At 36.4% G+C, this 23,166-nt stretch overlaps 1 protein-coding gene across 1 annotated transcript in view; it reads right to left on the minus strand.

Annotated features, from left to right (window-relative positions):
• vwa5b1 (von Willebrand factor A domain containing 5B1) overlaps nt 1-23,166 on the minus strand; it is a 51,314-nt gene that overhangs the window by 22,333 nt on the left and 5,815 nt on the right. The window contains 9 exon segments of the mRNA XM_058763472.1: nt 5,755-5,957; nt 6,764-6,874; nt 11,102-11,278; nt 14,129-14,253; nt 16,210-16,341; nt 16,875-17,023; nt 18,305-18,524; nt 19,358-19,516; nt 20,467-20,677. Of these exon segments, the coding sequence (XP_058619455.1) occupies nt 5,755-5,957; nt 6,764-6,874; nt 11,102-11,278; nt 14,129-14,253; nt 16,210-16,341; nt 16,875-17,023; nt 18,305-18,524; nt 19,358-19,516; nt 20,467-20,605 (1,415 nt within the window). The 5' untranslated portion in view covers nt 20,606-20,677.

A 23,166-nucleotide genomic window follows, 5' to 3' on the forward strand; every position in this document is an offset into this window, starting at 1 on the left:
TACTAGTACTGGGTACTACATCCATTTATTAGACTTTTAAGAAACAAAAAAGTAATTTGTTTTTTTTTTTAATACATTTCCATAATTAAGTATATATATTTTCACGGGGGGTGAAAACTTTTTGAATTTGAACATCAAGGTAAATTGTACTTAATTTGTCTTCCGGAAAACATACAAGTATCTTCTGTTGCTTCCGAAGGGCAGTACTAAATGGAAAAAAATGATATTTCAACAAAATAAGAAAAATTTGGACATTCAAAAGTTCTCAATCTCCGGCTCGTAACGCATCGTGTTTCCTTCTGGAGCATCAGTGAATGTTTGAACCTTTTTTAAAAGTTGTCTTTGAGTCCCTCAATTGTCCTCAGTGTGAAAAGATCTCAAAATCATACAGTCACTGCTGAAATAGTTCAAACATGCAAAAGATGCTGGAAAACTGAAGAATCAGCAGGACATGGAGGATTTTTTACATGTATATATTTACATTCATATAATTTATATTATATATAAATATATTTAATATATAAACATAACATATTTTTATTAAATATATACATGCATGTGTGTGTTTATATATACATAATAAATATACAAAGTACACACACATATGTTATGTACACAAAAACTTTTATTTTAGATGTGATTAATCATGATTAATCGTTGCCCAGCACTAATTATATATATATATATATAAATATAGTATATACAAACACATGCTACATATGAGCATTAGGTGCAATGGTTTATTTTAAATGTAATTTAAAAAAAATACATTTAAGTATTTAACTATGTAAGTAAATAAATTATATATAAATAAAATTAAAAGAATTAATAATTAGAATTTGGCATATACAGTTATCTTAAACCTGAAAAAAATTGCTTCTAGCTATGCAAGCTCAATTTTTCATGTTGTTGAATTCTGCGATGTGCACAACGTCAGTAAAATGTCGTCACTAAAGAGAATTTCAGGCATGAAGGTATGCTGTTTTACTACAGTGCCTGTGATGTCTTAAAATGCAGCTCACTAGGTTTTGGAACCAAGCTGATATATTGAATTTATATTAGAAATTTCTACAATCTCTAGATTTGAGCTTTAATACACAGTATCTGAAGGCAAACAGTAGTAACTGAAGATGAGTGACCTTTAGTGTAGGCAGCAACATCTGCGGCTCACCGCGTGCGAGTTATGAGAGAACAGGGAACACATCTGTCCATTTACTAATGTGTACATGGGCAATCAGATCAGTTTGCTGAGAAACATTCTTCCCTAACAAGCAAAGAAAGCCGAGCCGTGTCCTCACAGCAGAGAAAGAGAGTGCAGCAAGACACATTTGTGATTATTCTGGATCGTCTGTGGAGGGCAAGTGCTGTTTAAGGCAGTAAATTACACAACAGCTTCACTTCCCAGCCATCGTGTGTCTATTGTACTGCGGGAACGGCTGTTAAAACCCACGGGTTCCTCCATTCATTTGAAAGAAAGCTATTGTAGCATCTGTTCTAGGAGGACAGGGAAGAAAAGAAGTGGTTCTCTGAGGTGAACGTCTCGGCAGGTGATAAATGGACTGGAGGTGGGAGATGGAAGCCTCTCGGAAGTAGCGGAGTGCGGAAACAAAGCCTGCGAATCCCAGCCGCGTTATGGCTATTGCGGATCTAAAAGGATTAGACGGAGAGACATCAATTTACTGTTGCTAGCGGCTGCACTGATCTGATTATGATCTTATTACCTGAATAGTTCTGCAGCTCTGTATCCTTGAACCTACGATATTAAAGGATTAGTTCACCCAAAAATTAAAGATTTGAATTATGAGTCATTTAATCATAAAATCGTTCCAAAACCGTATGGCTTTTACATGCGGAAAGTAAAATAGGATATTTTTAAGACTGTCCAAGCTGCTCTTGTCCATATAAATGATCAGAAGCTGGTTTGCACTAAAAAGGCACCATATATGATGTTTGATTCCAGCAATATATTCCAAGTCATGATAGTGAATGCTATTCAGTATGACCTATAACAATCTATTTAGCATATTTAACAGAGTTAGTTCACTCAAAAATGATTATTCTGTCATCATTCACTCACCTTGGTGTTGTTTCAAACCTGAGTGCATGAGAAAATATTCTGGGGTTCAAACTACATTGGACTCCATTGAGTTTCATTAAAAGAAAACACTGAAAACTTTTTCAAATTATATTTTATGTTCCAACGAACCATGAAACTCATACAGGTTTAGATCAACATGAGGTTGAGAATGAAAGAATGTTTACTTTCAGGGGAACTATTTTTTTAACATCTGTTTGTGTTAGTTTGCTGAAACATTATATTTTTTATTGGATTAATAATCAATTTACATAAATTTCTTATCCAAAATAAATGTAAAGTCTTTATTGTCAATATTCAACTTTATGTAGTGTAAATTGTCTTTCCAGTTACATTTATGTTCTCAATATATATTTTTAAGAATAATTATAAATCTACCCAAAACTATTGAAATCGATCAGTGCTGTTATTGTTGTCTAACTACAACTAGTAAAAATTGCATTCATAAATTTAAATAAAGCTGAAAAAAAACATATTAGACGCAAAACTTATACTATACAAAAATTTGAACTTATTCTGAAATAAAATAAGTTTAATTACAACAATTACCAAAACTGATATAAATAATTAAAGCTAAATAATAAAAATAAAAACTAATAAAATGACAAAATCACATAAAATTAATTAAACTTTGATTAAAATTAAAATTAAAAAACTGAAATAAAAAATTCTAATGAATCAAATTCTATATACTAAATACAACAATAGTATATAAATAAACACTGTTCACAATTAGGTAAAGTATTATAATTGAATCAATATTTACATTTCTAGTAAGAACAAATAAGGTCAAACCTATGATGTGTTTTGATGAGCCACATTTGAGAATATTACCTTTTGGTTGAACTGTTTCCTCTCAGAGAAGTCACGTAGTCACAGCCTCCACCGTCACCACAGTCATCAGCCACTATTTACACCAGATCTAGCGGCGCTAGAGGAACTCCGTGGGGCACGCATCTTCTCCAAGCTGGACCTGCGGAGTGCCTACAACCTCGTTCGTATCTGGGAAGGTGACGAATGGAAGATGGCTTTCATCACCCCTACCAGCCACTATGAGTATCTCGTTATGCCGTTTGGCCTTTCCAACGCCTCGTCCGTCTTCCAAGGATTTATGAACGAGGTGTTCCGAGAGTTCCTCCACCAGTTTCTGATCGTTTACATCGACGATATACTCATTTACTCGCAGAAACTGGCCGACCATCGCCGCCACGTGAAGCAGGTCCTTCAGAGGCTCCGTCAACACCATCTGTACCTCAAGCTGGAGAAGTGTGAATTCCATCGCCCCACCGTGCAGTTTCTCGGGTACATCATTGGCCAGGATGGTATCCAGATGGACCAGGGGAAGGTAACTGTCATCAAGGAGTGGCCTTGTCCCCAGACTGTGAAGGAGTTGCAGAGATTTCTCAGCTTCGCAAACTTCTATCGTCGATTCATCAAGGATTTCAGCCAGCACACTGCCACTCTGACGTCATTGCTCTGAGGAAAGCCCAAGTCCTTGTCCTGGAACTCCAGCACCCACGAAGCCTTCGAAAATCTGAAGACTGCCTTTTGCACGGCCCCCATCCTTCACCATCCCGATCCTCATGTGCCGTTTGTGGTAGAAGTGGATGCCTCTACCACTGGAGTGGGGGCCGTGCTTTCCCACCAGTACGGTGAGCCTCCACGCCTCCAGCGTTGCGCATACTACTCCAAGAAACTGTCCCCAGAGGAGCAAAACTATGATATTGGTAACCGAGTGCTACTTGCCATCAAGCATGCCCTGGAAGAGTGGCGGCATTGGCTGGAGAGAGCCAGTCCAAGACTCCTCGTCATCTCCCCGTAGGCAAGCTCATGCCCCTACCCATTCCTCACTGTCCGTGGTCACACATTGGGATTTACTTTGTAACTGACCTACCCAATTCTGAAGGTAACACCTGCGTGTTTGTAGCAGTAGATCGCTTCTCAAAAGCCTGCAAGCTGGTTCCACTCTCAGGATTGCCAACCACCCTGGAAACCGCAGAAATTCTATTCACTCATGTCTTTCGGAATTACGGAATCCCAGAGGATATAGTTTCAGACCAAGGCCCGCAATTCATTTCCGGAGTGTGGAAAGCTTTCTTCAGATTGTTAGGGGTCACAGTGAGCTTGTCCTCCGGCTACCATCCCCAGACAAACTGAATGTGCGCAAGATCCAAGAACTCGGACGCTACCTCCGTGCATACTGCCAGAGGGACCAACACAGCTGGAACCGCTTCTTCCCATGGGCCGAATATGCACAAAATTCCCTCCGGCATAACACCACTGGCCTCACGCCCTTTCAGTGCATGCTCGGCTACCAGCCCCCGCTCTTCCCTTGGTCGGGAGAGCCTTCGGAGGTTCCAGCTGTGGATTATTGGTTCCGGGAGAGCGAGAGAGTGTAGGACTCAGCTCACGTCCAGCTCCAACGTGTAGTGCGGAGGCAGAAGAGATTCGCAGATGCCCGGCGCTCCTCCGCTCCAACCTACCATCCTGGACAAAGGGTATGGCTGTCTACTCGGGATCTACGCCTCCGCCTGCCCTGCAAGAAGCTGAGTCCCCGCTACATCGGTCCGTTTAGGATACAGAGGCAGATAAATTAAGTCACTTATCAACTCCACCTACCTCCCAGGTACAGAATTCACCCCACCTTTCATGTGTCCCTCCTTAAACCCTTCTCTCCTTCCACACCAGGACCCACGGAACCGGACGAGCCTCCTCCTCCAGAGATCCTAGACCAGGGGTAGGCAACGTCGCTCCTGGTGTGCCGCTGTCCAGTAGAGTTTAGCTCCAACCCTAATCAAACACACCTGAGCAAGCTAATCAAGGTCTTCAGAATTACTAGGGCTACAGGCAGGTGAGGTTTTTTTCAGGGTTGGAGCTAAACTCTGCATGAAATCGGCACTCCAGGACTGACGTTGCCTACCCCTGTCCCTACCCTGAACTGTGCCTGACTCCCGTGCATTACTAACCTGTATGTACTTACCTTCAGATCTCCAGACGATTCTCCAGCGATACTCCCACGTTGATCCCTCACATTCCTGGACACCTCAGCACCAGCACACCTGCAAAAATGTCAGCATTCAGCTAAGCTCTCAAGATCTGGTTTCAGTGTTCATACTCACCTGCCATTGCACTTCTCGATCTCCCATCTCCAGTTATTCAATAAACCTGCCTATTGTTCACTTGCCTGTTGTTTCTGGCTCAATTTGTGACATTTCCTTGGTTTTCAATATTATTATTACTTTTTAATAGACATTCTGCCAGACTCAGAGATGGTTTCCAAACTCATTAGCGAATGCTTCATGACCTTGTTGAATAAGTCAATTTGTCCTGTTTAGTAAAAAATAAAATAAAGAAGATCTTGAGTTGATGAACACTTTCCAAATGTCCTAAAAATCCACCAAATGTTCAGATTAATACATTAGCACAATCTTTTACTTATACAGTACAATCATATTTGAAGGACGCTAACAATTATCTGAGATTACAATGCAACAGCACATTATACAGTAGCAGTAGAGCATGGCACTAGCAACGCCAAGGTCATGGTTCGATTCCCAGGGAATGCATGAACTGATAAAATAAACACCTTAAATGCAATGTAACTTGCTTTGGAAAAAAGCATCTGGCAAATGCATGAATGGGAATGTGCAAACTCTGACCTGGTGAACCTGGCGTGGCTGCGGAGCAACTCAATAACTTTCCCCGTGTTACTGACAGCTCCATCAGTCAGGAGGAAGAGCAGGCGAGGATGACCTCTCTGCATGGGCTGCCGTAGGATCCAGTTGAGAGGAGCCAGTATGTTTGTGCCGCCCATGTCAGCCCGGATCTTCTTCACATGCTCACAAGCCAAAGCCAAGCTCTCCTGTGAAATAAATTAGGTTTGTTATAACAAACTATAAAAAAATAAACTATAGTGACACTTCTGCAAAAAAAATAATTCAGTTAAATAATCTAAACGCCTTTAAAACAAGACAATTACTTGAGAAGAAAAAATGTGTAAGATAATACATATTATTTTCAGACTATATACAGTGTGTATATATATATATATACACACACACACATTTTTCATAGTCCCCTGTCAAACCTTTTCAAAAACCAAAAACCCAAAATTTCATTACATATATGCTTAAAAAAATTAAATAAAATATTTGCCAGAGATTTTCTCTTTTAGTGCAAATATCTAAACATTCTTAAATCAAGATGTATTTACTTAAAAGCAAAATAACAAAACTAAGTCACTTTGCACTTAAAACAAGAAAAAAATGTTTTTTTTTTAGTTTATTTTTCTTATCCCACTGGCAGATTTTTTATTTGATTTTTTTTCTTGTTTTAAGCATGAAGTCACTTCATTTTGCTACATTTTCAGAAAACAAGACAAGATTGTCTTCAAAGTAAATAAAGTAAAGTAAATAAGTAAATGTTGTCCTAAATCTTGATTTAGGAATATTTAGATATTTGTGCTGTAAAATAACACAAAAATGCTGAGAAAGAAAATAATTTTTTGCAGTGCACTGATTAAGCAGTGTTTTTATAAATGATAAAATCAGCATGAAACTCTACTAGACATTCATTATATAAACGCAGACCTTTTCCACTGGATCCAAGCAGAAAAACACAAGCGGATCTAATGAGGGCAGTGAGTGCCAGTCCCTGCGGGTGACTAACCTCATCGTAGCTCTGACTGGTGGCAAACAGCGTTTTGAACTTGGATCCGAAGCCCACTATGTTGAATAAGCATGCTGGGAAAAGACTTTTCAGAATCACAACCATTGCGTCCTGTGAGCACAAACAAAAGAAAGAGGTCAACATGAATGATTCTGCATTACTCATAAAAAATATGTATATTATTTCAGTTATATGTATTATTATTATTATATATTTATATATGTGTAGCTATTTATTATCACTTTTGCAATATTACAAATTTAAATACAGCTATATTTTGCATTACTCATTTAAAACTGAGAACAAGTCAAGTTAAGTCAGTTAAGTTAAGTCGTGACGTATTGTCAAGTATGGTGACCCATACTCGAAATTGGTGCTCTGCATTTAACCCATCCAAGTGCACACACACAGCAGTGAGTAGTGAACAAATGCAAAACACACACACACAGTGAACACACACCCAGAGCAGTGGGCAGCTATTGCTCCAGCGCCCGGGGAGCAATTAGGGGTTCGGTGCCTTGCTCAAGGGCACCTTAGTCATGGTATCGAAGGTGGAGATAGTGCTGTTCATTCACAATCCCCACCTTCAATTCCTGCCGGCGCGAGAATCCAAACGGCAACCTTCAGGTTACAAGCCCAACTCCCTAACCATTAGGCCACGACTACCCCTCACCAAGTAACAACTCTTAATAATTATTATATATTTTAATATATAATTTTATAAATATATATTTTAAATATCATTTAAATATTTTTTTGTTGTTTAATAAACATGTTTTGACTTTTATTTTGATATATTAAAACATTTGTTGTATAATAATATTGTATAAGCAATTTGTAATGTACTTGGGTGCTTATAGGTTTTTTTATAGGTGCTTATATATAATTCACACCGAGTTTACATATTTCATTGCATTTGACTTGCTCATATTACTTGCATTCACAGAGATTATAGTCATTTGCCATTGCTTCTGTAAAGCAACTCTAATTACAGGGTTAAGTGCTGTAACTATTATAGACACTGAGGGTGACCTGTTTCCCCAAATGTTTAGACTGGTGGTTGATTGCCAATGGCATTTCAGCTGTGTCACTCTTGTTTGGATTGAATCAACAGTCTTTGTTAGCAGACCTGAAGCCATTAGGCAACTGTGTAGCAGCGCTCACTGAACACCACAATTATACCTGTCAGACATCCATATTGTCTCATCTAAAGTAGAGATATAATTTATAATGCTGCTTTTTCAACAGACTGACAGCAGGTACAGCGGCGAGTAATTAGCATGAGGTTATAATTAAGTTTGTAAAGATGAATGAGATTATTAAATAAGAGTTCTAGCATTTTCACAGTTTTTACAATGATAAGGTCTGTTAACGTTTTGAATTAATAAAAAAACGAATCACCAGATCATATAATAATGAAACAAGTCTACCTTCGGCAAACACTTCCTCACAAATTCAAAAAGAACTTGACACGCAGTGAGAAATCATACTTAGTTCTTACCAAAAATGATTATTAAAAAACTTTCTTTTTCAGTGGAGCACAAAATTAGAAAATTGTATTTATTTATTTTCATGCAGTTACAAAGAATAGTGGCTTTCAAGCTTCAAAAGGCTCAAAAGATGCATAAAGTATAATATTGTAAATGTTTTGGAATCATACGACAGCTTTGTGCGAGAAATTATTTACTGAAAATGTTTTCATGAGAGTTGAAATGTCTTTCGAGTCAAATATTGGCAATGAATCAGTTTATGAAATGGGTCTAAATGATTCATTCACAAATTGCACTGATTCAGTTCTTAAGATCAACTCACTAAATAATGATTTAAAGGAATAGTTCCTGCAAAAATAAAAATTGTACTCATTATGGATTATGGACACATATTTTGTCCAGAAGTGACGAGTTAAAATGTCTTAATGATGATTTTTTTTTTGTTTGTTTGTTTGTTTACAAACACACAGTTTTCCCTTCACAAGACATTACTTGATGGACTGGAGTCATGTTGATTGCTTGTGGATTATTGGGATGTTTTTATCAGCTGTTTGGACTCTCATTCTGACGGCACCCATTCACTGCAGAGGATCCATTGGTGAGCAAGTGATGCTACATTTCTCCAAATCTGTTCAGATGAAGAAACAAACTCATCTACATCTTGGATGGCCTGAGGTTAAATACGTTTTCAGCTAATTTTCATTTTTGGCTAAATGCATAGCAGAAATGACCAGCACAATTCTTCAGATTTCTTCTTTTGTGTTACACGAAAGAAATAAAGTCACATGACTGTGAGTAAAATGTTCATTTCTGGGCGAACGATTCCTTTCAGTGTTATTAGATATATCTATTGTTGTCCTCCTCCAGCCCAGAAGAGATCACGCTGGATATATGACATTTCAGCATGGAACAAGTCTTCTTGAGGGTCAAGGATATTCAGGGAAGGATATTACTGCTAGAGTGACCTGAGCCTTTACATTAGAGCAGTTTGGCGTCTGTGGTCAGAAGGGGAAGATCCTCAATCAAAACCGCAGTGAGTCATCGCTGGCTCGTGCGTCACGCTGCAGAGCCCCATCAACAGGGGCACGCACACACAGGTTCATTCACAGCGCACAAATTATCCAATCTCAGCATGCAGACTTACCAAGTTCAATTATCGAAGCTGCTTGAGCTATTCAGTGCAACAAGCTGGTTATTTCATTACAAAACCCCTTCAACAGGCTGCTCAAAAGCTCTGATTTGATTCCGAACTACAGAGCCATGAGTGAAGTAATGTAGTAAAAACAAATAAAACTAAATATAACTATGTATTTATTTTCAGGGAAATAAATATCTCAACATGTACACATTTCAAAGTTTGGGGTTAGTAAGAATTATTATTATTTTTTTTTTTTAAAGTCTCTTGTGCTTACCAAAGTTGCAAAAATACAGTAAAAAGTGTAACATTGTGAAAAATTATTACAGTTTAAAATGAGTGTTTTCTATTTGAATATATTTTAAAATGTAATTTATTCATGTGATGCAAAGCTGAATTTTCAGCATCATTATCCAGTCTTCAGTGTCACATGATCCTTCAGAAATCATTCTGATATGCTAATTTGCTGCTCAAGGTGCATTTATTATCATCAATGTTGAAAAAGAAGTGCTGCCTAATATTTTTTGTAGAAAACTAATATATTGTTTTTCAGGATTCTGTGATGAATATAATGTTCAAAAGAACAACATTTATTTGAAATAGGCATCTTTTCTAACTCTTTACTGTCACTTTTGATCAATTTAATGCTTCCTTTCTGTAAAAAGTATTCATTTCTTCTTTATGCTTATGCAAAGGTTAAAATTCAAGGCATGTTTCTTAAATTTTTCACTAAATGAACAATGCAGAGTTATATTTGTTCATACTTATATTTACATACCATACAAAAAGCTGTATACTTAATTGAACATTTTAAATGAATATACAAACAAATTACTGAAATTCTCAACATACTCACACTGATTCACGTTACTCAGCAGCTTTTTGCTAGTCAGGGAAGTTTAAATTAGGGATATCTCCATCTTAACCCTCACATTGCAGGTCTTCCTTACAAGACAGTATCTGAAACTATTATTATTATTATTCTTTTTTCAAAAGGTTGATTAAAATTATTGAATGTTGCTCATTTTAAGATCTCCAGCAAAATCATAATGAAAATATTGTGAATATTAAATATATGCAGCCCTACTTGCTAATTAGTACCTGCAGTGAATGGGTGCCGTCAGAATTGAGAGTTCAAAAGCTGATAAAAACATCATGGATTTGTTTCTCACAAACACACAGCTTTTCACTTCACAAGATGTTAATTGATGGACTGCAGTCATGTGGATTACTTGTGGCTTATTGTGACGTTTTTATCAGCTGTTTGGACTCTCATTCTGACGGCACCCATTCACTGCAGAGGATCCATTGCTGAGCAAGTGATGTAATGCTAAATTTCTCCAAATCTGTTCTTATGAAGAAACAAACTCATCTACATGTTGGATGGCCTGAGGGTGAGTACATTTTCAGCAAATTTTTGACAGAATTACTCCTTGAAGGACTGATAATACAGTATCTGTGCTCTCCAACTCCCATAAAACTGTCCAATCAGATTTATACTGTTGAACACACGTGGGCGATCTGTCTCTTCATTAAATAAGCACTGCTGTGTGCATTTAAAGACTCTTTTGCCATTAATGGTTATTAACACGACTGACGCACTTTGGGGTTTTAAACTGCTGAATAAATTAGGATGTCATTAAAAGTTAATAAGCATTGGGCATTGGGAGTGAGGGCCAGAGTTAGTTTAACACAGAAGCACAAGCATCCTACCTTAACTCGATTGATGTTGACCCCACTCATGCTTCCACTGCGGTCAATGAGGAAGATGAATTCCCCCTGAATGCTCCGCAGGTCAGAGGTCGTCGAACGGAGGTCTGGGCAGAAGTTCAACATTACCACAGGGTTGTGTAGGATGTCTTTGTGGAGCCTCTTCCGAATGATGTCCACCTACACACCACGCATCACCCAGTGAAAGAAGCCATTACCGAAGGCTATAATGGAAAGCTGGTGAATCTCACAAAAAAATGTCACATTAACATCAAAATGAAAAGAAAAAAATAAGAACTTACACTTTTTCATAAAGACAATAAAGCCCATTTTTAGGAAAACTAAAGGGGATGTCTAATGCTATTTCATGCATTCTGACTTACTTACACTGGTAAAGAGTTGGATTCTCATGCAAGACATGACCAAAGTCTCAAAAAAACGAGTTGGGAAATATGATGGATGCAATACTACTCTATAAGTACTCAAGCAATTAAGCACATTTTATCCATTTTTTGGATTAAATTAACACAAATTAATGCTAGTACAGCAAATAAGATCATTTTTAGAATTGAAATATATCATAACCTATTTTATAACAGTATATTTGATGTGAAAATAAGCTTAATTTCACAATCTAAAATAGGCTTAGGCAAAATTATATTTATATTCACGCAATAAAATATTTTGTGTATATATATAGATATAATATGCAAAAGAAATACTATATATTTATAGTATTTAATTTAGTTTATGTATGTATCTGTGTGTGTGTGTGTGTGTGTGTGTGTTTTACTCTATGCTTTTTATACAGTATCCAAAAATGACTGTATGTAATGTATTAGAAAAGATAGATTAAATATAAATAGGTGCAGTAATATATACATATTTGTGTATATTTACACAAACATTTGTGCAAAAATACACACAAAATCTTAATACTGTATATATAAATGACATAAATTATATGTAAAAAAATTATAGTTTAGATATATTTTTATTGAAATATGACCCAGGAAAGAAAAAAGAAAGAAAAGGGGTAAAAAGGAAGAAAAAAAAAAAACACAAAGAATGTGGATAATAATAACCTGGAGGTTGAGTATGCAAACTGAATGAAAGGTTGAGAGTTCACTGTAAGGTGGTTAAGTGTGAACTTTCAGCGGAAAACGTCGAAACCTGTGAGTTCAAGCTCTTCTGAAGGATGCCAATTAGCCTATTGTGAACTGCTCTGATTAAAGTATTTCAAATTAGCCATGTATTTCAACCACTTTACATCACGTCTCAATTAGTTAGTCCATTGTACATTAAAGTACTTCTCAGAAATCTGAAATTTCCATGACTCGCTTACTAAATTAACCTTTGAGCGAAATGGCTTTCTTCTACATACACACACGTTTCTTCTATAAAATGTCATTTTTATACTATTTTCCAAATTCATATTCAGATATTATCATCTACTTGATTATTGTATGGAATAAAAATGACTAGAACATTCATCAGAATTTCTCTTTTTGTGTTCAACAGGAGAAAGAAAGTCATACGAGTTTAGAATAACGTTGGTGAATAAATGATCATCTTCATTTCTGTTATTCAGTGTTATTCAGCTCACGTCAGCAAATGACTGATAGAGCCAGACACTCATAAGCATGTGAAACTATGAGTCAAGATCATAATTTTGAAAATCTTTTATGGTTCACGGATTCCCCTCTCATGCACTAAAGATTTAATTACAGGAGCACACATCCCGAAGGAGGTGAAGTTAACCCTTATTTTGCTACACGGTATTTAGAAACACTATGGACTCAGCTGAAGACCTTTGACGGTTTCCATAGAAACGTCTATTCATTGCTGATGATTTTAGGGCTGAATGTTCTCTCCCTCCTGTTGATGAACAGCACTCACTTAAGGATGCAATTGAAGCTTTGCGCCGGCTGAGAAACATGGATCTGCGCTGCCCACTTAATATAACTACTTCCTGAAGCGACGATTAGCAAGAATTGTCAAGGGATTTTGCATTAAATAGATAACCTAACTAAATTTGTTTTCACACTCGATTTTCAGTATGAGTGTCATTAGGCTTAATCTAACAGCTTGGCATTAAAAACCCTGAGTATTTTAGAGAGTGACTGGAGTCTGGGACAAAGAGGTGTGTGGAAAAGTTCAGAAAGAATGTATGCTGTAACTACAATTTAAAACTTTGGGGTCAGTCAAATTTATTTAAAAAAAAATAAATAAATACTTTTATTCTGCAGGGACACATTAAATTTTTCAAAAGTGACAGTAAAGACATTTATAATATTACAAAACACTGTTCTTTTGAACTTTCTATAAAAAAAAATTATTAATTACTACTTTGCATCACAGGAACAAATTACATTTAAAAAAAAAAAAATGTCTTTACTGTATTTATAATCAAACAAATGAGCATAAAAAGACTTCTTACCAACCCCAGACTTTTGAATGGTGCAAAAATATAAACAATAAATAAATTAAAAGTTACTGAATATATTCACTAAAAATATATAAACAATATTTGATTAATAATTACATTTATCAATATTAATATTGTTAAAATAAGTCACAATTTCCTGAATTTGACTGGTTGGAAATAATTAAATCACAATAATTGTATTGTATTAACAGCTATTAACAATTCATTATTAATTATTTATTTATTCATTCATCTAAAAGTACTGTGGTTTCCTTGTTCAAAAAAACGATGGTTTTTGGTACTTCTTGTGTACAAAATCATTCCTTTATCTGTTATATTACATGCTGGTTTGCTTATGAACTTCTCAGTCACAAAAACACATCTTGAGAATATTATTTCAAATAATCACCACTTCCAGTGCAGTTCATGATCCTGGCGGCAAAATAATAACTTTTGCTAGATTTGACCAATTATATTGAAAAAGCACCACAAAAGCGTCCTAGCATTGTACTACTTGTTTTGATATTTTTCGTCCTTGTACAGCCTACTTCATCTGTTTTTGTGTCTGTTTTCTGTAATCCCTCATTCACTGTCTCACTCACGGTCTTTTCATTACTGCAGTCCTTCTTGGAGGCCTTTATGTAGTCGCTCCGTCCTTTCAGATGCTCATCGTATTCCTCCGGCGTCATGTCTCCATCTTCGATGAGAACGTGTGGCAGATGGGGCTCTATGTGAAGAAAGGAAGAATTACTATCTCTGTACAGCATTAAAACCTCTCCTTGTGGAGGCACAACAGTGAATAATGACAGCAGACGATGAGATGCATTACTGCCAGACATGAAGGACTCCCGCGGTGGCGGTATTTCTTAAAAACAGCAGCTGTATTAGACACAGAGTGCGTTGGTGCCATCAATACGGCTGAGCGTTTGCCCCTTTGACTCGGCTGTCTTATCAATTCAGTTGCACAATGCTGGCCTCGGGTCACCTGCGGAGTAAGGCAATCTTATGCTGCAGCTTATGAGGCATCGAGGGATTCATTTATGCCTCCCAGACGCCGGCGGAGGTCGAGATGCATGATGGGGTGGCTGAAGAAATATAGAGCTCAACTAAACAGTGCTTATAGTGCAAGAAATGATGTTATATGGCTATGGACCTGGGAATGATGTCTCAGTAGCCTATGATTTAATAAAGTGCCTCTTGTTTGGACAAGCTTTCAGGCACATGGAGAGATTAGCACTGGCTTGCTCTGAAAGGCCGACTCTATTGTCCAGTTAGCACTGGTCAGAGTGGCTGTGATCTTGTTTGTCTGTCCATGTGGGGACCAAATGGCCTGACAAAAAAGCAACATTGCTGGGAAGGTCCACAAGGAAAACGGATTCATAAAGGGACTAAAATGTTTGCTCATTGCCACTAGAAGTGGTTGCTAGGTTGCTAGTTGCTGCCCAAAGTGGATTTTAGCATTATTGCTCCTAAGCTTTCTAGAGGGTTTCTAAGGATGGAAATCAGAATTTAATTCTGATTCCTTTGAGCAACTCTGATTCCTTAATGACTCTTTTAGTACTTAAAAAGATAAATATTTGAAAATAAGAAATGTAATTGCATTGCCAAATGATGAGATTATTTCAGTATTAATAAGCACATCTAAAACAATTCTTAACTTTTTAATGACTTTTTTCACAACCTTTTTAGAGGTGGCATAAATGCAACCCATTAATTGGTGTTCACTTTATTTTCAACAACTAAAGAGATTAAGTATACATACATAACATGCATATTTATTTATTGCATATTTACTGTCATATGCATAAACAGTCAGTAACTACTCTGATTTACTTTTTGTTTCACTTACACTTTTGGTTCACTGAAAGAACAAGCTCATAAAGGCATTGAAGTCATTCATTTAGGAATCACGCTATACTGGCTGCGCTGTCTGTTTCTGATTCACTAAAAACATCCATCTCAGATTCTGTTGTTTATGAATCAGACTACAATAGTTGTGCTGTACTGTATGTGCACTATGATTCACTAAAGAACCGGATCATAAGAGTCATTGGGGAACCAGACAACACTGGTTGTGCTGTATGTTTCTGATTCACAAAAAATTGTGCTGTATGTTTCTGATTCATTTGGGAGTTGGATCACACTGGTTGCTTTGAAAATGTTTGATTCACTACAAAGAAACGGTTTATAAGAGTCAGTTGCTTGTGAATTGGACTATAATGGTTTACACTGGTTACACTGTATGTTTCCGATATGTTTTTGATTCACTAAAAAAAGAACAGGGTCATAAGAGTCTTTCGCTCAAGAATCAGAATACACTAGTTACGATGTATGTTTGTAATTCACTAAAAAGGTTTATGAGAAACATTCGTTCAGGAATCTGACTACATTGGCGGAATTGATAATGTCTGATTCACTAAACCGGTTTATAAGAGTCATTCATTTGGAAGTCGAACCACATTGGATGTGCTATTTTTGATTGACTAAAAAGAACCAGTTTACAAGAATCATTTGTTCAAGAGTCGGACTATACAGGTCAGGTCTTAAAAAGAACCAACTCAGAGCCATTTGTTCAGGAATCGGACTACACTGGTCATGCTGTATGTTTTTGAGTCACTAAAAAGTGTTGCATATTCAGATCACGATATACAGTATAATTATTGTTATTATGTGTGCTACACACCACTGGGGTAGATCAGTATCTCCACAGGGCAGTCGTAGGTGTACTTGTCTGCCAGTGTGACCACAATGCTGGTGGCAGAGCGAGCCGAGGGGTCAGCGTCCGCCCGGATGGCATGTGAGGGGCTTTCCACACCTGCACAGAAAAAACTTCTAAAGCATCTAAAATAAGCAGGAGCAACAGACGTTATACCGCATGCGAGGACTAAACCGTTCTGCAAATCCAGCAGGAAGATGCATACTGCAAAACGACCGGCATCAAATAATGTAGTACAGCTAAGCCATGTTATCAGCATGAAAAGTCCACATCAAACTATTAATGCATCAAAATCATTTAGGCTAGAATGTTGGCAGGATATATTTTGCATTTATGCTTTTGTCAGACATTTTTCTGTAGCTCAAATAGTAGAGCATGGCGCTAGCAACGCCAAGATCATGGGTTCGATTCCCAGGGAAAGCAAGAGCTGATAAAATGTAAAAAACTGTAACTTGAATGCAATGTAAGTCGCTTTGGATAAAAGCGTCTGCTAAATGCATAAATGTAAATGTAAATGTAAATTTTAAATGCAAATAAAGCATTACATTTTACATGTATTCATATTTATTTCTCTGTAAATCAGGGGTATAATATTTAATTCTAGACTCACGCATGGGGATGGAGGAACTGACCTGCCAGTAAATACGGCCCTCTGATCTCAAGATGGAAATTAAACTCATAGTCAATGGAGTTGATGGTCTCTTCCTCCAATAGAGCAGCCAAACACACTCCTGAGGCCGTCTGCTCGTGGGTTCCCACTGCACAGTGATGCTGATCCCTCCTGAGACAAATCAGCAGGAGATGTTTTGATACACTGCACAGTGTTTTTTGTCCATACAATGGAAGTCAGTGGGGTCTGACGTTGTTTAATTTCCTGTTTCCATATTGCACATTTTGCTTAATCAACACATAATGCGACAATATCTTTGGAATGATACGTAGAGAGATGGTTAAACAGATGGCAGTAGAAATTCTGTATGCAAATAAATGCAAGAAGGAAGACAAGTCGCAATTCAGTATGCAAATATTAGAGCAATATCAGAGATTTTTAATCTTGCATGCCATATGAACATCCAGTCAGCAATCAGCTGTTCTGATTTAAATGAATAGTTCAAACAAAAGAAGAAACATTTTTGAAAATGCACTTACCCTCAGGCCATCTAGAATGTAGGTGAGTTTGTTTCTTCATCTAAAAAGATTTGGAGAAATTTAGAATTATATCACTTGCTCACCAATGGATCCTCTGCAGTGAATGGGTGCCGTCAGAATGAGAGTCCAAACAGCTGATAAAAACATCACAATAATTCACAAGTAATCCACACAACTGCAGTCCATGGCTTAAGGATGGATTCTTTTGTTTTTTTTACAAACGCAGATTTTCACTTTGCAAGACATAACTGAGGGACTGGAGTCATGTGGATTACTTGTCGATTATTAAGATTTGTTTGGTGAGCAAGTGATGTAATGCTAAATTTCTCCAAATCTGTTCTGTTCCAATGAACAAACAAACTCATCTACATCTTGGATGACCTGAGGTGAGAATATTCTTAGCAAATTTTAATTTCAGTATGCAAATATTACACTGATATCAAAGATTTTATGCATGTCATATGAACAACCAGTCAGTATGTTTTTGATTCACTAAAAAGAACCGTCTAATAAGAGTCATTCATTCGGGAATTGGACCATACCTGTAACTTCTTGATTCATTGAAATGAACTAGTCCTTCAATCATTATAAATCATTATGCAAATATATTACACAGATATCAATATCAATGTAAAGTTTAACATGTCATTGCAGGTCAATGGGAGATTTTTAAACTTTAATCTTAAATGTCCTAAAAAGTGTAGCATGCAACACAAAATGCAAAATAGGCAGCACAGATAAAGCTGATTTTATCAACAAAATACATTTTATTCTTTAAATTGGAGTCTTGTTAAAAAGTTCCGACTCAATGAATTGCTTTTACTGGGGTTCGGAGTTTAGAACTGAAATCAGAATGTTTTAAGCTCATACAGTAAATACAGTGTGTCCATGCAAATACTAATGAATCACACACCTCCTAGCAGTGCTGGGCGAAAACGCCTGCTCCTCTTTGACAGAACGTTGGACTCTAGGAGAGCAGACGGGTGGTGAGCTCACCCGAATTCCCCCATTAGGGAGTGTTCTGAGCTCTGAGGAGGTGCTGACCAGTATATTAATGGTCTCCAGAGGGGGAATGACCCCCAGACTGACTACCAGCACTGTCCTCTCCTGATCCTCATCCAAAACGATATGTCCTGCAACAAGATGATTCATCAGTAAAGCCTCAGAAATGTACAGTCAACTTCAATGAAAAAGCTTAATAAAATGTGTTAAAGGAATAGTTCACCCAAAAAAGAAAATTTGTGGATCCTCTGCAGTGAATGGGTGCCGTCAGAATGAGAGTCCAAACAGCTGATAAAAACTTCACAATAATCCACAAGTAATCCACAGTCTATCAATTAACATATGGTGAAGGGAAAAACTGTGTGTTTGTAAAACAAATACAAAATTAAGGCTTTTAAACTTTAAACTGTCACTTCTGAGTCCATAATCCGTGATAATACTTCCTCCAGTGAAAAAGTCAATCCCCTGTTGTCCACCAACATATCTGTTTAGAACCATTTCAGACTGTTTTCACTTGTAAACAGTGGTTGATCTGTGCATATTTCTCTCCTGATTCAGACAAGATGACTTTTCACTGGAGAAACCAATATTATGAATAGAGGACTTGCATTTTAGCAAGGAGCAACTATTTAGAATTGTCTTAATGATGAATTTGTTTCTTACAAACACAGCTTTTTGCTTCATGGACTGGATCCTGTGGATTACTGTGATGTTTTTATCAGGTGTTTGGACTCTCATTCTGACGGCACCCATTCACTGCAGAGGATCCATTGGTGAGCAAGTGATGTAATGCTATATTTCTACAAATCTCTTCTGATGAGGAAACAAACATTGCATTGCATTGCATGAGGCATTTAACTGGATTCAATATAGTCACTGTGACCGGCCTTACGTTTAAGCTCTGAATCAGGGATTAGCTAAGTAAGATCTTTGATGAGCATTATAAATGAGCATACAATCTTACCACCTCCACTCTGCGGGGTTCCATTGGCATTGCAGCAATCAAAGTAACAGTCATCGATTTTCATTTTATCTTTGACCTGCACGGTTATTATCTGGCTGCCAATCATCGCTTCGAAACCGACCACCACGCTGCACTCATCCAGAGGGTATATAAAGATTCCTGCAGGAATCACAGGATTACAGGAGAACGCATTGTTTATTACACAATAGCAAAAAGCAATCCTTCCACAAAGCTAATTTTGCACTTGACAGAAATTAAATCCTTCGTTTTAGTGCTTTCAGCATTGATCAATGCAAAATCCAATTTGTTGGAGTCAATACGACACTGGAGACCACAGAGCAGCAATCTGCCGGTGACATTTCTAGACTTCACACAAATGGCTGATGAGGTTGGGAGGGAAAGACAAGTGTTTCTCTTTCCTTCAGGGCATTTTGTCAAAGTATTACTATGATTATAAAGAGTTTAATGAATTTCTTCTCCAATTTCTTTTCAGGATGAGAATCATAACTGTGGTTTTTGTCAAAAGCACTTTTGGACAAAAAATAAAATAAATAAATACTGGGTCTGATGATGTTGCATCTTTTGAGATTATATTTAATCGGTGCATTCAATGGGGCAGTGGCAAGGGTTAATGCTAAAGTTTAGGGTTGATCCAAAAAAAACGCCTAAATTTAAGATTTATTTATTTGAACTACAAAATTTCCATCCATTTGCATTACATAGTTTTAATATAAACTCATAAACTTAATACAATGCATATTTGTCAGTCATTCGTAAATTAAACAAGTAATATTTCTGCACTGGCATAGTTTATTAACTCTTTGCATTTGGTTATTTGGTTTCATGTTAATATAATCTTACTTTCAAAATTGCAAATCAGCATAAATCTGTTCATTGTGAAAACAATAACTGAAACAAATTGGATTTATAAATCTGGGTTTCAAATATGCATCACACTATGTTTAACAGTTTAAGGTAAAACTAGTAATCCAAATGGAAAATCTTTTTTTTTTTTTTTTTGAGTGTAACAGTGACTTAGACTTAGCAAGAGCAACTAATGATTGATATCACTTCAGAAGTAAGTATGCTATTTTAGACAGCATACTTACCCTCGATAGGGTGATCTTCGATGTTTTCATAGGTCAAGGAGGCTGTCATTGCCAGGGTGTAACCCCTGACACAGGAAGTGATGTCTGAGACGCTGAGAGGCAGAGCGCTCCATTTGCTCTTGTTCATCAGACCAGGCATGATGGTGGTTCTGTCCAGTACAGCTTCTCACATGCAGAGGAGGGAGTGCGAGGGGATGTTTCCCTAAAAAGCCTAGATAACATTGAAACCATGTTTTACAATACATCTTGCAGAATGCCAATAAATAAATAAATAAATACCTCTTTGGGGCCAGTGCATTTTTATTTATTACGTTTATTTTTGTGGACAATGTATTTGAAAGTCCAGATAAACATTATTATTATTAATAATATTATTAACATTAATAATTATTATTATGCATTGAATTGTCTTGTTTTAAACAATAAAACAAGACATAAATAAATGAACATATATTTATTTATTCACTTACATACATTTCTTTTGTAGATAATGTCCAGATTGTCCAGAAAAAAATATCTAAACTTTAAAACAAGATAAATTTACTTAAAAAGTTGCTTGAATGACCTAATATGTGACCCTGGACGACAAAACCAGTCTTAAGTGTCAATTTTTCGAAATTGAGATTTATACATCATCTGAAAGCTGAATAAATAAGCTTTCCATTGATGTATGGTTTGTTAGGATCGGACTATATTTGGCTGAGATACAACTATTTGAACATCTGAGGGTGCAAAAAAATCAAAATATTGAGAAAATCGCCTTTAAAGTTGAACAAATGAAGTTCTTAGCAATGCAAAGTTTTGATACATTTATGGTAAGAAATTTACAAAATATCTTCATGGAACGTGATCTTTACTTAATATCCTAATGATTTTTGGCATAAAAAAATCAATAATTTTGACCCATACGATGTATTTTTGGCTATTGCTACAAATATACCCCAGCGACTTAAGACTGGTTTTGTGGTCCAGGGTCACATATTGTTATTATAATTATTATAATTTCCCCCCTTGTTATAATCAATAAAAATACATAACTTACAGAATCTAAATAAATAAGAGGCCAATATTTATTTATTTATTTACACTAAAATATGAAACATATCTAAACATCCTTAAAACAAGACACATTTACTTAAAAAGCAAAACTGCATAAAGGATCTGAATTATTATTATTCTATATCTCTCTCTCACTGCTTTTCTTGTTTTAAGCATAAATCGAACAGAATTTTGTGGTGTTAGTTAAAAAAAAAAAACTCCAAAATATATTCTCCGAAAACAAGTCACATGCAGTATCTAATGATAGTTTAGTTGAACTTAAACTGATCTCATTTTAAGAACATTTGACCACCAGAAAATTACCAAAAACTAATTTTGAAAAGTGTGTTTACTATTTTATCATTTATATTTTGATTAAAAAGTGTGTTTGTGCAAATATGTCCTTCAAATCAACGCCACCTGGTTTAATATTTCATATCTATGCAATGATATTCACAAATTTTAAGTGTGGATTAAGTGTCCAGTATCTGCTCTCCGAGTAAAAAAAACAAGTCATTCATATTGTCACATCATAACTCATCACTGCCCTCATGCCTGTCGCATTAATAAAGATGAGAAGACAACAGCATTATCCGTATCGCTCTGGATGTCACTCTGGTGTCCGAATGAAGACCTCTGACAGGTCCACACAAACCACCCCCCATCCCATGGCTGGATTTCTGGCACACAAATCGCAGGTCTGCTTCAGCACCATCAAAGGGAACAGAAACCTCTGGCACATCAAACAAGCCACGGATGCAGTGCTGATGCCATGACGAGTCAGTTTTCACCTGAGGTCAGCACACAGAACTCCAGACTACAGGAATACAAAACCAGAGCAGTTATCCGATACAGAGAAGCGTCTGTGTCGCTCAGTTCCATTAATGATTGTTCCAGAAAAAGCCATTAACATGATGTAATACTCAAATTAACTAGTTTTCAGAGCACAAATGAGATCTCTTTAACTTTTCAATTGATTCTCTTGGACAGTAATGGAATTGAAATGGAAAGCTAATGCGTCACAGATTTCTCTCCTTAGAAAAAGACACCAAAGATCTCAGTCTAGAGTTTCAGGGGCAATCTCTCTGAATAATGTCTCACACTCTGCTCAGATTTGCCAAAATGCAAAGTCTGTCACCAGAAGATTTGTTTTAGAACTCTGTACTTACATGTCAATTGTCTTGTGTCTGTTTTTATTTCTAGTAAGATGTAAGAAGACATATCTGAGATGTTGACAAATAAATCATAACTGAAAACTCCATAAAATGTCCTAAGGTTTGAACAAGCAATCTCCAAACAATAAAAATGTCACAAATGAGATCTCTTATATTATGACATTTATAAATATTGCAATTGTTTCTCCTAAACAGCAATGACAATCAAAGACTTTTGTTGGATCTGCTTCTCAGATTTGTCTGGAAAGCACAATTGAGCTGAGAAAAGATCTCAAAAATGCCTCACATTGTGCTCAGGTTTACAAATATCAGAGATTTAAATATGAGCTCAAACATTTTCTAAAATCTTTTAATGAATTACCTGAGTTATACTGTCGAGTCGTGGAAAATATTTGGTCATTCTGAGATTCTGATATTATGAGATTATGCACTATCATTCAAAAAAATGGGGTTGGTAAGATTTTTTTTAATGATTTTAAAATAAGTT

The sequence above is a fragment of the Onychostoma macrolepis genome, chromosome 23 (genome assembly GCF_012432095.1).
Source record: "Onychostoma macrolepis isolate SWU-2019 chromosome 23, ASM1243209v1, whole genome shotgun sequence".
Lineage (NCBI taxonomy): Eukaryota > Metazoa > Chordata > Actinopteri > Cypriniformes > Cyprinidae > Onychostoma > Onychostoma macrolepis.